Consider the following 15,793-nt stretch of genomic DNA (forward strand, 5'->3'; position numbering starts at 1 on the left):
GAGGCTGATGGCGTTGATGCGCCCGCCAGAAAACCCAGCTTACAATAAATGGCTAAAAGCTGGTTCAATTAGCTTACATTTGCTTATGTGCCAAGGACGCACGGTATACTTAAAGTTGGTCTATGTTTGTCTTAAAGGTCGCGAATGACATCAATCGGCCACCAATGAAACACCGTAATCATGTGGATGCTCTATCTAGCTACTGATTTATTGGGCGTTACGTGATCATTGCACACGCTGATGCTTTAAACGTACCGAAAATTGCACCACTGGGTTCGATCGAGGAACGCGACCCTACAGCGAGCATCTAGCACGGGCCGGATAATCGCACCGATTGCTCTTGGCATCAAACTCCAACCCCGGCGGACAGCTCATCTCGTACGCGATACCGTTGAAGCACTTCTGAAACTTGACGCAACTGGTCGCGCTCGGGAAGTGTACCGGTTTGGCCGGATTGTCATCTCGTGGGCACCGTGCGTCGATCCGTGTCACCGGCTTTTCGTACTTCACCACCACTTCGTCATCGTCGTCACCATCGTCCCAGTGGGACGTTTCCGGTCGACGGTTGTACGTCGGTTCCACGACTGCTGGACGTTGCTGCTGTGGTCTCGGTTTCGGCTGCATCGGTGCCGGCAGCAACGGTTCGTACGGCGCCTCCCAGCCATTCGATGGCATGCGGTTCGGCTGGTAGCTGGGTAGCCGTTCCGGTACCTTTTGCACCGACGGACGCTGCTGAACCTGCGGCTTAGGCTTCTCGGCTACCGGCTCACGATCGTACACCCCCTGGACGGACGGCATTGGGTAGAGAGACAAACCGGCATCACCTACACGCACTTCTGGTTCCGTTTGAACGGCGGCCTGCAGTGGGTTCTGCTGGTACGAATACCATCCGGCCTGCGGTTGGTACGCGTAGTAGCCCAGGTTAGCGTTGGGTGGCGCTACTTGCTCGGTCTGGCTCTCCTGTTGCATCGGTTTTCTCACCTTGTTCGTTTCCTCCGCAGGTTTGAATGGCTGGAAGGAAGGTTGTTTATAGCCGGGCTTTTGCATCTGATACTGCTCCGATCCGGATAAAGCTGGGAACGGCTGCAGTCCATAGTACGGAAGCTGATACTGGGGCTCTACGTATGCTGGGGCCGGTTGATACATCTCCGGGCGGGCTAGGTATGGATTGTAGCTCTGCTGTACTTCTTGAGGTCGCAGTGGTGCCGTGTTGGACGACTGCTCTTCAGGCTTAGACGGAACTGGTTCCGGGGTTTGTTCCGGTTTGTGCTGATCGAACGGCATCTTTGTGTCAGTATCGGGCATCGGTTGGTTCTGTTGATACAACTCGTTTACTGGAGAGCTCTCAGGTACCGGCTCACGGTTCCAGCTCTGCTGCTGCTGACCACCGTACGTCGCATAGTACTCGGGTTCGGGTTGTGCCTGTTCCTGTGCAGAATAAGGCTTCTGATACTCGACCTGTTGTTGCTGCTGCTGCTGCTGCTGCTGCTGCTGGTTCATCCAGACAGGTTGACTTGCTTGTCCCTGATACATCGCTTGGTACTCGTACGCCTTGTCCGTCTCGTAACTCTCGTACGGAGGACGCTCCTCGCGAACTTTCTGCGCCGTATTCGGTGAGTCCTGCGTCGGTTGGTTGCGTATCGGAGCGGTTTCTGCCCACTCGAGGTTCACCCCTCCGGTGCGATACGGTTCCGGCACTATCCAGCTCGGTTCGTTCGCCGGCAAAAATTGACTCGGACGCGTATTCGCATTCCCGTACGACACCGTCTGCTGTCGGCCCTTGTCCGCCAACCACAGCGGACGTTCGAGGTACGTTGCCTCCAGGATAGTTGTGCCGAGGCAAAGGATCACCGCAAAGGTGACAGGTGTTGCTACGCTCATAGTGACACCTGAAAAAAGGGAAGGATAACCACCGGGACCAATTTTAAAACCATCACACACCAAGTCGCGTGCCATAACCAGTCAGTACACGACACGACACTTTACCTCGCATTGTGTTGTAATGGCTGTCGTTACCACTGCTACTGCTGTTGCCTTCCAACGAGCCATCATTTGCATTTTATAACTTCTGCGAGATTCTGGCTAGGCGGGGGGGGGGGGGGGGGGGTGGGGGGGGTTTGGAATCAAATTTTTACCTACTGCTAGGAAATGAGTTCGCGGAAAACAGCCCGGCTATAATGGATGTTTCGGGTTGTGCGTAATGCAAAATTTTTGTACCACACAATCGTTCGACACCACTATGCTCTTATCGGCCGTATCGGCGTGCAAAGTAGCCCGCTGGAGCTAGATACGCTGGACAGCGTTTCGCTGCTACCGGAACTGCGCCCGCTCAAGGCTCAATGTCCGCAATTGCACCTTGATCATATGTATCGATAGTGCCAATGATACTACCACTGAAGAAGGATGCTCTCACAGTTGGCCTAATATGGCACAGGATCATTCTAGTTTGTGCGATAGTTGTGTGTCTGTGTGTGTGTGAGTGAGTGTTTGCCAAGCTGTCTTATTAGAATTTGCAACAAGTTTCTCGTGAGGATCAAGAACTTGTAACATCGCGATAGAGCTCAAAGAATGGCACGTGGATAGCTCAGGCCTAATACAGCTCCACAATTCTTAGGCACGCGCACTCCACACGGCAAACGATCCCACCGTAACGAATCCCGAGAACTGTCCCCCGAGAACGTCTAATTGTTATGCAATCAATACGATTGCTTCCTGCTGATTTGGTTTGGCGGGAACAAATTTCGCCCAATGAAGAAAATGATCGAAATCGAGTAATCAACGGCCGCGGAACACCAATACCTCACCCAGGAGTGATAAAGAACCGCCGCCGACAGGTGCGCGGTACAGGAAAATACATTCTAACTAATAAGTTCCGCCAACCGGGCAGTAATGCTAAATATCGTATAAATAGGCCACATTCTCACCATACTCGACATCGTACTTCACCAGCCGTATACTTCACCGCACGTCAGTACCGACTCTAACAAACGGACAAAATGAAAGGTAAGCATCGTGTGTGTGTGTGTGTGTGATCAACGCATACAGTGCGCTATAACACTGTCTACTTTGCAGCCATCATTGCCCTGTGCCTCATCGCCGGAGTGTCGGCCCAGTACGCCTACAACAACCAGTACGAAATTGGCGTTCCGCAAAACTATTACGCCGGCCAGCAGCAGTACAATGGTCAGTACAACCAGGGCCAGTACCAACCGACCAAGACGATCCCTGACTCGCGCTGCCCCCGTACCGATGATCCGATGCGTCCGGTCCATCTGCCGTACGCCGGCCATTGCGACAAGTTCCTGAAGTGTACCGGCGGCATGGGCTTCGTCATGGACTGTCCGGCCGGACTTGAGTTCAGCGTGCGCATGAACCGCTGCGACTATCCGTCCGTTGCTCAGTGCCGCGTCTAATCGATGGAAACCTCGGTACGATGATCGGCCGCCCAGGCCGCCGTCGCGGAAGCGCTGGGAGTACACGACTCGGGACAACCTTAAGTGAACCCAAAACTGAACGTTTGAATGCATCAAGGGCCATACAGACCAACATTTGGTGTTAGTCAATATCTTGCTTTTGTTTTATCCTCTAACAAATAAAACACCTTCATAATGCCAATCGAAATCGCCATTCGCCTATGTGTCTTTCTTTTTGATCGTTCGAGTTTAATAAAGCGCACGTCGAAGGTCTATCTGGAAGAGAAACTTAAATTTATTGCCTACAAGTGTGTGCAAATATATGATTTTCTATTTCGGTGATTTAGTGGACAGCTATGACTCCATGAAGTCCGGACTACTAATCGATACCCTCTAATCTTCTCTTGTTTTGCCCTTGTAACGCGATATTGCATACTGTCAGGCGTTTATATCGTAGACTTAGTAGGCAGCTTTCAAAGCCGGTCCACACGAAGCGCAACTCGCAGCGCAAACTAGATTTTCAGGCTAAATGCTATCAGTTTTTGACATATTTCCATACAAAACTCACAGCATTTTTTCGCAAAATCGTAGTTGCGCTTTATTTAGACCGGCTCTCAGAGAGAATGATGCGGACCCTTTATTCTACAGGAACAGCCTGGCCGTATCACTATCCTTGATAATACTATAGGATAAGAAAAGTAATTCCAAGCAACTGTTAAGTTAAACTGACGTGGTTATGTGTGTCCCAAACGAGAGAGAGAGAGAGAGAGAGAGAGAGAGAGAGAGAGATAAAGAAGCAATCAAAGAATACTTTCAGAATAGCAGCATCGGTTCTCTTTACAATTGATCTTACTTCTAATGAGTTTGGAAGCTCTAATCGTTGGGGCTCACAGTTGGAACTAGCCGAAAAATGTGAACCCATTTCAAATAAAATAGACAAAAAAAACATATAAAAATCGCTCTCAGAGTTGAATGTCCTACATTTATCTCCACACCTAGATCTTTATGGGCCGTCTTTGTAGGCCTGTGAAGGATTAGAGGTGTCATCGTAGACGAAAGCGAAACTGGAACTCAGGAATAGAGTCATTACAGGCCAAAAGGACTCTAAAACAAGGGTCATAGGAAGACAAGCGACGAAATAGGATCGGATATAAGAGTATCTAAGCGATTCATTTCATAGAGCAATGGTGAAGTATAGTTTCGAAGGTTGCCAATTGCCAGCCAGTCGTCATCGTCGTTTGTCGTTCTGTCATAAAGCCATGCTGATCCTGGAGACATAGATCTCGTGTGCTTATGTGCGAAGATGAAGAACTGCTCGATCAAATTCTATCGTCGTTAACATCCTGGCGCTATGGTTCTTAGAAGTTCCTATTAATTAAATATAGAATACCAAAGACTTCACCTATAATTGGGACAAGGCTATCAACTTCACTAGACACTCATATGGACACACCGCCTTGACGATATCAAGATGATTTTTTTTGTGTTGCTCATAGCAACAACAGTGATAGAGCGTCTTGGTGAGCTGTAATTCCGCAGAATTTAGGACACGGAACTTTCCTCCATGCCGAATGGAGGGACATAATTAAACAGCTTTAAACAGGTTGTGTAACATCCGGAAGTAGTAGGGATGGTTTGGTTTGCGCCCGGAGCAATCGGGGTACGCTGCCAACGGGTGCAGAAAAGCGTAATGGTTTGATTTTGTTTTTTGATGTTTTGTGTTCTGCGGAATCGCCGATAACGTACCGTAGCAGATACGATACAGACGATAGCGGCGTAAAAGCGTACGCTGGTGGTGCCGACGCAGACTCCTGGTGCTCTCCAAATTATGTATGGGCCGTACTGTTATCAATTAGGCAAATTACTTTCAACGATTTTCTGTATATAAGCGTCGCGCCGCACACCGACTAAGCATCATTTGGTTTCAAGCAAGTTCCAAAGCGCATCCCTCTGCACACAAACAACAATGAAGGGTAAGCGAGGATGGACGGAGTACCAAGGTACCCGGTTTGGTAAAGCCTTAGTTTAACCGATTTGCTTTCCTTTCGATTCTGGCAGCCTTCATCGCACTCGCTGTCCTCGTTGCTGCCGTCGCCGCAGCCCCGCAGTACCCGGAAATGTCGTACAACGCGTACAACATGCCCATGCCCCAGGAGCCCCGCTACGAGCCGTACAATGCGCAGCCACAGTACGAGGCCCAGCAGTACCAGTACCAGCCCCAGTACCAGTCCCAGTCCCAGAGCGAACAGCTGACTGCCGACGGATACAAAATCGTCCCCGGTATCGTTGATGCTCGCTGCCCGCGTGCCGACGACCCAATGAAGCCGGTCCATCTGCCGGTGAACGGTAACTGTGGCAAGTTCATGAAGTGCTTCGGTGGCCGCGCCTACGAGATGGACTGCCCGGCCGGTCTCGAGTTCGGTTCCAAGGTGAACCGTTGCGACTATCCTGCCCTTGCCCAGTGCTCCCGCTTCTAAATCGTCGCACGAACGAACGCGTAAATGTCGTCCCGCATGCTGTCGATGAGTTGCGAGGGCATTTGCTTTGAATAAACTGTCTGGTTTTTGCACTGAAATCTACTCCGTAGCTTGTGTGTCTTTTTATTTTCATCGCCACCAGTTCTATTCACACTAATAGATGGCAACTGACTGCTTGTGGATTGTCTTCTATCTATCGACAAATTGTCGACTTCTCCCAGAGCAGGGACCAGAAATAACTCGAACCTTACTAAATCATCTCGAATACCCAGTAATAGTTGCAAAGTTTTTATCAATGCATCGCGGTTGCATACTTTTAGGCGCTTACTGTGTAACATCTAAGCAACATTAAGGTCAAAAGAAGTAACAGAGTATTGGACAAAGTAAGCCAAGCAAGACTTCAATGTCGAGCCTCTTATCACAGAGCCATCGAAGCTACGACTGCCAGCCACTTCCTTCCATTTGACCAACTACGTCACGGGACCTATCGAGAGTTGAAGCCTTGGAGGAGGTATTTTCTTCAGTCGTATAGACAAGAAAGAAAATGGTCTTGTGTGGATCTAGACCCCTGCACCAACATTCCATTCGAGTTGGAGTTATTAGTTGGGCAAACTTGCCAACATCTTGACAGCATCAGGACAAAGTGTGCATCGTGCTATATGGTTTCCTTAAAACAGGTAGACAAGATTGAGAGAGCTCCCAACCGCCTAAAATTAGGCAAAGAATTGGTGATTGATAATTACTGCGTCCGGGGCGGTCCGGTGGCTGATGCGACAGCGACGCCTGTCTTCACACGGCAGGACCAGGGTTCAAATCCCATCCAGACCGCCTCCCCGTACTGACTACTTTGCTACGGGTAAAATCAAGTCACAGAAAACCAGAAATGGCAGGCCGAGACCTCTCGCGGTTGTAGTGCCAAGGAAGAAGAAGAAGAATTCTAGGCAGTCAACTAGTGGAGTTTGACAGCATTTTCTAACTTTCACCGGACGGACCGGATTTTATTCAATTCCAGTTAACGATTCTCACACCCGACTGCAGCGGGCCAGCACAGGATAGTCACACCGACTGTTTGTCACATCAAACTCCAACCCGGCCGGGCAGTCCATCTCGTAGGCACGGCCTCCGAAACACTTCATGAACTTGCCACAGTTACCGGTGCGCGGCAGATGAATCGGCTTCATCGGATCGTCCGTCCGGGGGCACCGTGCATCAACGACACTGACCGCCGGTTTGTACTGCGGCACTGGGACGTCCATGCGCTCCTCCTGCAGATCGTTCCACGAGGGACGATTCTGTACGAGCTGCTCCAGCGGCATCTCGAACCCATAGTTGGCCTGCTGTACCTGGGTACGCCCGTCAACCGAACAACGAACGAGATAGTCATAGTCACAGCTGCGCTGCTCCACATCGTACTCCAATCCGTCCGGACAGCGCATCTCGTACGCCATGCCGGACGAACACACCAGAAACCGGTTGCAGTCGGACGGGTGCGTCAGATGCACCGTCTTGTTCGGATCATCGGCCCGGGGACAGCGCGGATCACGGGTTGCCAACACTTTAGCCTCCAGTCCGACAGCGACCAGCGACAGAGTGACGACAATGGTCACAGCTGTACCTGTGAAAGATTTGTACCATCAGCTAGGAATGGACCGGCGAGTAGCATTTACTGCCCACACAAAATATATTACCTTTCATTCTACTTTGTTTGCAGTTTGCAGTATATAAGTCTACGCTCCTTTCAAACTAGCTCACCCAAACAGACTACAGAACGTCTTATATAGCAAAACGATCGAAATTGTTCTACTGCGTCAGCTCGAAAGTTCTTCGCCATCATTCGGAACGCTCTCGCCAAGTTCAAACTGTTGTACCAATTAGCGGTACATTGTGGGGTCTTGTCAGACCATTTGTTGTGCTTGCTACCGTACCGAACCATTACTGTGCCATTGACGAAACTTTTATCTGCCAGCACCCTTGGAGAGGTTTGCAGAAGACAGACCACCCCCTCTATCTTATCTGGGCCGGTGCTTCCTGTAACCCAAGGCGATCACGACAACATCGGCAAAACCTTCGTAATACAAGAGAAATGAATTTGCACCAATAACCAGGCCTGCAACGGAGGCGACGCTGATGGCGCTATCATCGGTTTTCCAATACACGCCGGTGTCCATGTGTGTGCGAGCGGATCCATGATCCGGTTGGCAATTAGTATTGCGCGGATTACCGCAACGCGTTTGGATTTGCCTTCCAATGTACATAATAAATAGACCCGTGTATCAGCTCAACCGCCGGAGATTAGATAGCCTTCGGTCCAGGAACTCCGAATCCGGCAGAAGTCGTATAATTACATCCAACAGTTCTGTTCAACAATCGGACCGATTCGAAGCAGGGAAAGATGGCTGTTCGTCTGACGATCGTGTGTTTCGTTCTCGTCAGCTTGATCGACCGCTTCAACTGCCAAACGGAGTGCACTGGACCGGATCAAGCGTTTCCCCACGAGAATGATTGCACGCTGTACTACATCTGTTCCGACGGCTACAAGTATCAGCTGTCGTGCTTTAGCGGGTACCACTTTTCGCCCGTAACGCTGCGCTGCGAACCACCCGAGACGGCCCAGTGTGATCCTTCGTTCCCGACGACGGTTTCGAGTCCGATTCCCAGCGGCCCCACAATACCAACAACACCGAGTCCCACGTATCCGTCCAATCCGACCGTCACGTTGACCGGCATGGAACCAACAACAACAACAACAACAACGCTGTCATCCAGCATGGAAACGGAAACCACTACCACGTTCACTGTTCCGACGGTTCCGACAGAACCGCCACCAACAGTTCCGACCGCCCCAGAATCAACTGTAACGGACCTGTCGTCAACAAGCGGTGTATCGACGGAACCGTCGGAAACAACGGACACCGACACTACGTTAACTCTTCCGACGGTTCCGACAGAACCACCACCAACAGTTCCGACCGCACCAGAAACAACTGTAACGGACCTGTCGTCAACGAGCGATATGTCGACGGAACCTACTATTCCTACAGTTCCGACATCACCGCCACCAACGGCACCGACCGCACCAGAAACAACTGTAACGGACCTGTCGTCAACGAGCGATATGTCGACGGAACCGAATATTCCGACGGTTCCGACATCACCGCCACCAACGGCACCGACCGCCCCAGAATCAACTGTAACGGACCTGTCGTCAACAAGCGATATGTCGACGGAACCGAATATTCCGACGGTTCCGACATCACCGACACCAACGGCACCGACCGCCCCAGAATCAACTGCCGTCACGGACTTATCGTCAACAAGCGATGTGTCGACGGAACCGACGGAAACAACTACGCTCACTATTCCGACGGTTCCGACATCACCGATACCAACGGTACCAACAGCACCACCAGCCGAATCAACTACCACCGAAGACACAATATCACCGGATGGAACAGACGGGACAGATGAGCCGACCTCGACGGATCCTACTGCGTCACCAAACAATACGATTACGAACGAGCTCACCGCAACGGATCCGGGTGAGCCGATGAGATGAGTGATTGCAAAGGCTTGTACCAAACAGTAGCTCAATCGTACTTTCTAGCATTACATAAATAAATATGAAGAATTCGATCCCAAAACTCTAAACCGACTGCTTGCTGTATGCGAATCGACCAACAACTGCCGAATAGCGCCTGCAGGGTAAAGCTATGCTTTTTGTCGCACGGGTTCGCCATCCGTAGGCCAGCTAAGCAATCAATTGTTTTTAAGGAACGCCTTATCAAAGCACTGATCCACATTGGTTAATGGGCTTCAAAAAATATATTGTTGGTTGTGCTGAAAATAAAACACAAATAAAAAAATTGTCTACACAAATATCGTACATTTGACAGCGTTACATCAGTACTCCTGAATGTATGCAATGTAACGATACACATCACATGCAGTGTTGCACTGTCGTCTGTCGATAGTGTTAAGAAGTATTTACATCATTTAAGAAATTCAAGAAACGCAAACCAAACTTGTGAAAGCTGGTGAAGTATTGCTCTTGTTCCATTACACGACTAATAGTTAAAGATGCATTTGTATGTAATTGAAGGCGTGTTGAAGAATGCGAAGCTATCGTTTTGAACTGGAAGAGCGCGCTAAGAACCCTCCATTTATTGAGGTGAGTCCTCCCGGTAGCTCTTGAGCTCACTACCCAACACTAATCATTCATAAACTACACTTACACAGCCATAATAAAAAAAAAACGCTCCTCAATCAAGGGCGCCATAAATTTCTTCTCTTCTTCTTCTTCTTTGGCACTACAACCTCGAAAGATCCCCAGCCCTTTATTTCTGGCTTCCTGTGACTTGATTTTACCCGTAGCCTTTATAGTCGGACCTGAACAATAAATTCCTAGCACACCGACTATCGAACAGCATCAGAAGCGACAGCCCTTTTATCTGTAGACGATTTTTGCCGTTAATCGGCACATTTACCGTTCGAAAAACATTCTACCAAACATTATGTGTGTGTGTGTATCTTATCTCGGGGTACGATTGGATTACGCAGACGGAAGCAACGTTTGCCCAGCCGCCACCGTGCCATCGAAGAGGCTATAAAAGATGAAATGTTATTGCCTCGGTTCCCAGTACTACCGTTCGGCGCACGGTGATTGCGAATTGCCCCTCCCGGACAGGCATCCAAGTGTGATAGTTAAACTGTGAAAAACTTTTGAAAATCTTTTGCTTTTGAAATAGTGACGACGGTCGCGGAAATGGGAAAGAGTGCTTTCGTAACGCTTTGTGCGTTGAGCTTGTTTGTCTACGTGCACGCACAGACACCTGACGCACGCTGCCCACTGGTGGACAATCCTCCGTTCCATCTACCACACGAAACAGACTGCACGCTGTTTTACACCTGCTCCTATGGCAGAAAGTATCTAAAGACGTGCCCACCGAACCAACATTTTGGATTCGCCATACAACGGTGCGACCATCCGTTCTTTGCCGAGTGTAATCTTGGTGGTACACCGACCGCTGTGCCCACCACCCAGGCGCCCACTATCCCAACCACGATGCCAACGCCGATCCCTACTACAGTGCCTACCACAGTGCCTACCACAGTGCCCACCACAGTGCCCACCACAGTGCCTACCACGGTGCCCTCAACAGTTCCAACTGCATCACCAACGACCGCACCGACCACAGTAGTACCAACGGCTCCCACTCCGGGACCTACGACCGTAACGGCGCCTACCACTACGGTGTCCACTACTACAACTGCCACGACACCGACCACCAGTACGCCAACAACTACTACGGCAAGTCCTGAGATACCGACCGCTCCCACGGTAACAACAGCGGTTCCAACACCGGTGCCAACAAATCCAACAACTGTCGCACCAGTTCCAACCGCTCCAACGCCAGCTCCTTCGGTTCCAACGGCTCCAACGCCAGAACCTACCACCATTCCCACGGTACCCACAGCACCGATTCCGACCGTTCCAACGGCACCCCCTGCACTCCTGCGCTAAGCGTCTACAAAATGGCCAACTCTTGTCCGCGTGTTCTACGAACTGCCGGCAGCGCCATACCTTCACCTCACACACACACACTGCCCAAAACGTGGCCAACAGCACACAATGTGGATAGAGCCTGCGTCTGCGGCCATAAATCAATAAATTATATTTATAACCTCCGCCTCAAGTCCACAATCCCTGATACGTTCCGTGGCCTATCTGAGGCAGCCGATACTGTCGATACCGGATAATCGAAATACTTCTTATCACGCATCATGCGCAGAAGGTTTAACCTGATGGCACCGAAAAACCTGTACGCAATAAAACCGCAATAATATATAGCCCAGGAAATTCAATGTTCAAGGCGCCTCTTTTTTTGTTTGTTTGTTTTCAGGATGTTGTCGAGAATCGCTAGACTGCATCTGCAATCCTCAACAACATCTTGCTGAGGTTTATTTTCGGTCAGCTACCCCTAAAAATACACAAATTCTGACGCAGCTTGAAAGCATTCCAATCAGAGTCTGGAGATGTAAACAGCCTGCCCGCTTTCATGTCGCGACAAGGCATGTCGGAAGTGCGCGGACGTATCGCACGACCTTTGGGCTTTATGGGTGGGCACTACACGATTACACTGGCGGGCGGTTTATAATGCCCGAACGCGAGGGAACTGGACAGTACAGTAACCAGCAACACCTTCAATCGAGCGGATGTGTCAAACGTTTCTAAGAGATTACAGTGTCTAGTTTACTAAAAACAAAACCCACGCAAAAATAAAGAGAAAAATTATGACAACGGTCAAGCAAGTCTTGCTCATCGGTGCAGTGCTAGTACTGCTGATCGTCCTTTGCTGTGGTCAGGAAACGACAACCACACTCGAACCGGGCGATGAACCATTCGTGGAGGTACTGTACCGGCGCATCCTACGGCTGCGTTGTCCCGAGGGTCAGCGATGGTTCAACATGTTGAAAATCTGCATCTTCGTCCCGACGGCACCGACGGCCGCACCAACGATAGGTTAGCGGCCATTCACATCCCAACAGAGAAAAATATCGGAAATATAGCTACTGCAACTTGTGCGCTGGTTTATAGGCGCCTGATAGAACATTTTTCTACCAATCGTTAGTGGCGTCGCTTAGTAGCTCTTTAGTAACGCTTTAAAAGCTGCTTTGCAGCTGCTTCTTAAACCGGTAACGCCAAACTCATTATCAGTTGAATAAACAGTGTTTTAATGGTATCATTAAATTTTGCTCACCAATTGGATAGAAAAATGGCCGTCTGAATCATCCGAAATACTGTGATACTAAACGACTTCGAGACAAGCTACGCTGTTTAGGTACTGTTTGAAAGATGTGCGCCGATTTGCCTACAGCTTACCTACTCGGATCGGTCTGATCGTATCTAATCTGGTGGGAAAACTTTTTATCTATCACAAAAATTGCTATGGTTGCTTGATGAGCAGTCGGTAGGTCCATGATTGGTCTGTCGTTACAGTGCTGCCAGCTACAAAACGACGCAACCAGTGCAGATGGGGGACGAGCGGTTTGATTAAATTTTTATAGCCACAGAACATCGTGCCGATCTTATCGAGTATTCTGCACGCCGTCGCGGCCGTAAGATAACGAAACCGGCGTATACTATCTGCCCGAGGTTCGCACGAAGATCCTGATGCGGTGCACGTCATCTGGCAGCTATTTGGAGAACTTTCGTTGTTTTTTTATTTGTTTTTCTTCACCTCTTTTTGTCGTATCTTGTTGTTTTGCTGTGCAAACGGTGGCTGCTGAACAAAAATATGTTGTCGTCGCCCGTACAACCCTGACCACTGTGTGTCGGCACTGCGCAGCTCTGGTTGTAGTTGTAGTGGTCCTGTGGGGGAGTCCTCGATGGACAAACACCATTGTCCATGATTGCCAATGGTTTTGCGAATCCCACCTTCCATTACCTAATGTGTGTGTGTGTGTGTGTGTGTGGCATTTGGAGCCCTCGTGGGACTCAGCGGCTGCCAGCAAACCAATCAATGGAAGTGAATAGTTACGTTTGTGCTTCCTGTACATGGAACCAATTCGAGATGATGTCGCCACTGATTCTTGCTCATCAACTTGTCATCTGTCAGCGATGCGTATGTTTCGGACTACCGGTAGGCGGCCTACAAAAGCTAGCTACCGCCACCGGGACGCTACTAGTATCGAACGGAACGTTGGGTAAGCACAGTAAAGGGCTGCCACATACGCCTCTGACTGTGACCTCTACAGCCTCAACATGATCTGTCCGCGGTGGGTAGTGTCTGCGACGAGTTTTGCCGTGATAGCATCGTTGCTGCACTGCTGCATCGCCGTTGATCCGTGTACGACGACCGGTAGTACCGTACCGCACCCAGCCGACTGTCGCAAGTATCTGGAGTGTGCGGAGGATAAGCTCATACTGCTGACGTGCAGTAATCAATACTACAACGCTTCCATCGGTGCGTGCACGACCGAAGCGCCGGAAAGTTGCAGAAAGCGCAAGGATGCGGCATCAGAGTCGCAGCTCGGCGAAACCTACCTGGGACGTGCGGTTGTCGATCCGTGTGCATCGTACAGGCCCGGCGTCAAACTGCCCCATCCAACCAACTGTGGCCTGTTCTATCAATGTACCCAGTCCGGGTCGGCACTGTTCGCCTGCCCATCCAATTTGCTGTTCCACGCCACGATGAAGGTTTGCGTTTGGCCACAGCAGGTGCAATGTGCTCCGGGAGCCGTGCAGCCCCCGCCAACATCAACACCGTTGCCGGGACCGGGTGACGGCGACGACAATAACGATGGTAGCATTGTGCTGCCGGATGACATCTGTGAACCGGGCTGCTTCCTGGACCTGCGGTGCCCAGTAGACTGTGATCCGATCCTGCCACCGAAGCTGTTCCCACATCCGAGCCGGTGCGACGCGTACTTCACCTGCAACACGCACGGATATGCGTGCGAAACCGTGTGTCCGATCGGCATGTGGTTTAGCAGCTTTTTCCGGCGCTGTGTGACACCGGAACTGGCCGAGTGTACACCGACCATACCGCCGCTCTGCGACGACCCGATCTGTCTGCCCAATCCGGACTGCCCCGTACCCGATACGGTACCGCCGACAAAACTGCCGCACCCGGATCGAGACGATTGGTACTACATCTGTCGCGATGGATCGTCCTGTCAGATGTCCTGCCCACCAGGTCTGGTGTGGTTCCCCATTACGAGAGAGTGCGACGTGCCGGAAGATGAGGAAATTACGACGACAACGGTGACAACGACTACCACCACTACTGAGGCTCCAACGACTACCACCACTACTGTGGCCCCAACCACCACCACCACTACCGTGGCTCCAACCACCACCACCACCACAACTGTGGCCCCAACCACCACCACCACCACTACGGTGGCCCCAACCACCACCACCACCACTACCGTGGCTCCAACCACCACCACCACCACTACGGTGGCTCCAACCACAACGACGACTACTCAGGCACCAACAACTACCACCACGACCGTCGCTCCCGTCACCACGACCGTCGCTCCCGTCACCACGACGACGACGCAAATTTCTACCACCCCCGAGGTGGACTGTCCGACCTGCCCACCCTCCAACTGCTACCCGGACACACGCTGTCCAAAGTGCGAAAAGTGTGATCCCACCTTCTTCCCGCACGAAGACTGCGACAAGTACTACAAGTGCAGCTTTGGCCTGATCTGCGAGATGAGATGTCCGCCCGGGTTGCACTTTAACGCGCGCGAGAACGTGTGCGACTGGCCGGGGCAGGCCGGCTGCGAGTATCCGCCCATCATCGAAGACCCGCCAGAGAATGTGGCCTGCCTGCCGGATTCACGCTGTCCACCGGGCAACGGTATCGAGGTGTTCCTGCCCCACCCGTCCGACTGCACGCTGTTCTACAAGTGTAGCTGGGGCAATGCCTGTCTGAAGGAGTGCCCCGATGGGCTGCACTGGAGCGCGACCAAGATGCGCTGCGAGTGGCCATTCCTGGCCGGGTGCGATCCCAACATACCGCCCAACGATCCGAACTGTCCCACGTGCCCGTGCCTACCGTGCCGTTCGAACCGGAACGCGTGCCACCCGTCGCAGCGTTGCCCACCGGCCAACATGCAGACGACCACGATCAGCTTCAGCCACGAGCTGTACTGCAACCGTTTCTACGAGTGTCTTGCCGGGCAGGCCTGCGTGCTCGAGTGTCCGCACGGTCTCGAGTACAGTGGCGGCGTGGGACGGTGCGACGAGCCCAGCAAAGCTCAGTGCAGCCGTTGGTGGAAGTAGAGCACACACACACAAACAGAACAGTTTATAATAATCTAAAACGCAAATCAAGAGTAATACCGAAATATATGCTACTACTTTTACTAACATAATGCAAAAAAAAACCT

The 15,793-nt window shown here is 51.1% G+C and overlaps 4 protein-coding genes across 4 annotated transcripts; 3 read left to right on the forward strand and 1 right to left on the reverse strand.

Moving 5' to 3' along the window:
• Positions 1-186: 186 nt before the first annotated feature.
• On the reverse strand, positions 187-7,763 carry LOC118506258. Its single transcript, XM_036043153.1, has 5 exons — positions 7,579-7,763; positions 6,919-7,505; positions 5,410-5,746; positions 1,987-2,052; positions 187-1,889 (listed from the first exon to the last, which is right to left on the reverse strand). Exons 1-5 carry the CDS (start codon positions 7,583-7,585, stop codon positions 295-297), a joined length of 2,592 nt encoding a protein of 863 aa, XP_035899046.1. The 5' UTR covers positions 7,586-7,763; the 3' UTR covers positions 187-294.
• On the forward strand, positions 2,893-3,621 carry LOC118504020 (peritrophin-1-like). Its single transcript, XM_036037988.1, has 2 exons — positions 2,893-3,003; positions 3,073-3,621. Exons 1-2 carry the CDS (start codon positions 2,997-2,999, stop codon positions 3,411-3,413), a joined length of 348 nt encoding a protein of 115 aa, XP_035893881.1. The 5' UTR covers positions 2,893-2,996; the 3' UTR covers positions 3,414-3,621.
• Positions 5,242-5,992, forward strand: LOC118504019 (peritrophin-1-like). The gene is made up of 2 exons (XM_036037987.1): positions 5,242-5,386; positions 5,472-5,992. The coding sequence occupies exons 1-2, from the start codon at positions 5,380-5,382 to the stop codon at positions 5,888-5,890; spliced, it is 426 nt and encodes a 141-aa protein (XP_035893880.1). The 5' UTR covers positions 5,242-5,379; the 3' UTR covers positions 5,891-5,992.
• A 469-nt stretch (positions 7,764-8,232) lies between the features above and the next one.
• Positions 8,233-15,790, forward strand: LOC118506261 (mucin-2-like). The gene is made up of 5 exons (XM_036043161.1): positions 8,233-9,441; positions 10,615-11,409; positions 12,219-12,410; positions 13,012-13,066; positions 13,610-15,790. The coding sequence occupies exons 1-5, from the start codon at positions 8,283-8,285 to the stop codon at positions 15,684-15,686; spliced, it is 4,278 nt and encodes a 1,425-aa protein (XP_035899054.1). The 5' UTR covers positions 8,233-8,282; the 3' UTR covers positions 15,687-15,790.
• The last annotated feature ends 3 nt before the right edge of the window (positions 15,791-15,793 follow it).

The sequence above is a fragment of the Anopheles stephensi genome, chromosome 2 (genome assembly GCF_013141755.1).
Source record: "Anopheles stephensi strain Indian chromosome 2, UCI_ANSTEP_V1.0, whole genome shotgun sequence".
Taxonomy (NCBI): Eukaryota; Metazoa; Arthropoda; class Insecta; order Diptera; family Culicidae; genus Anopheles; species Anopheles stephensi.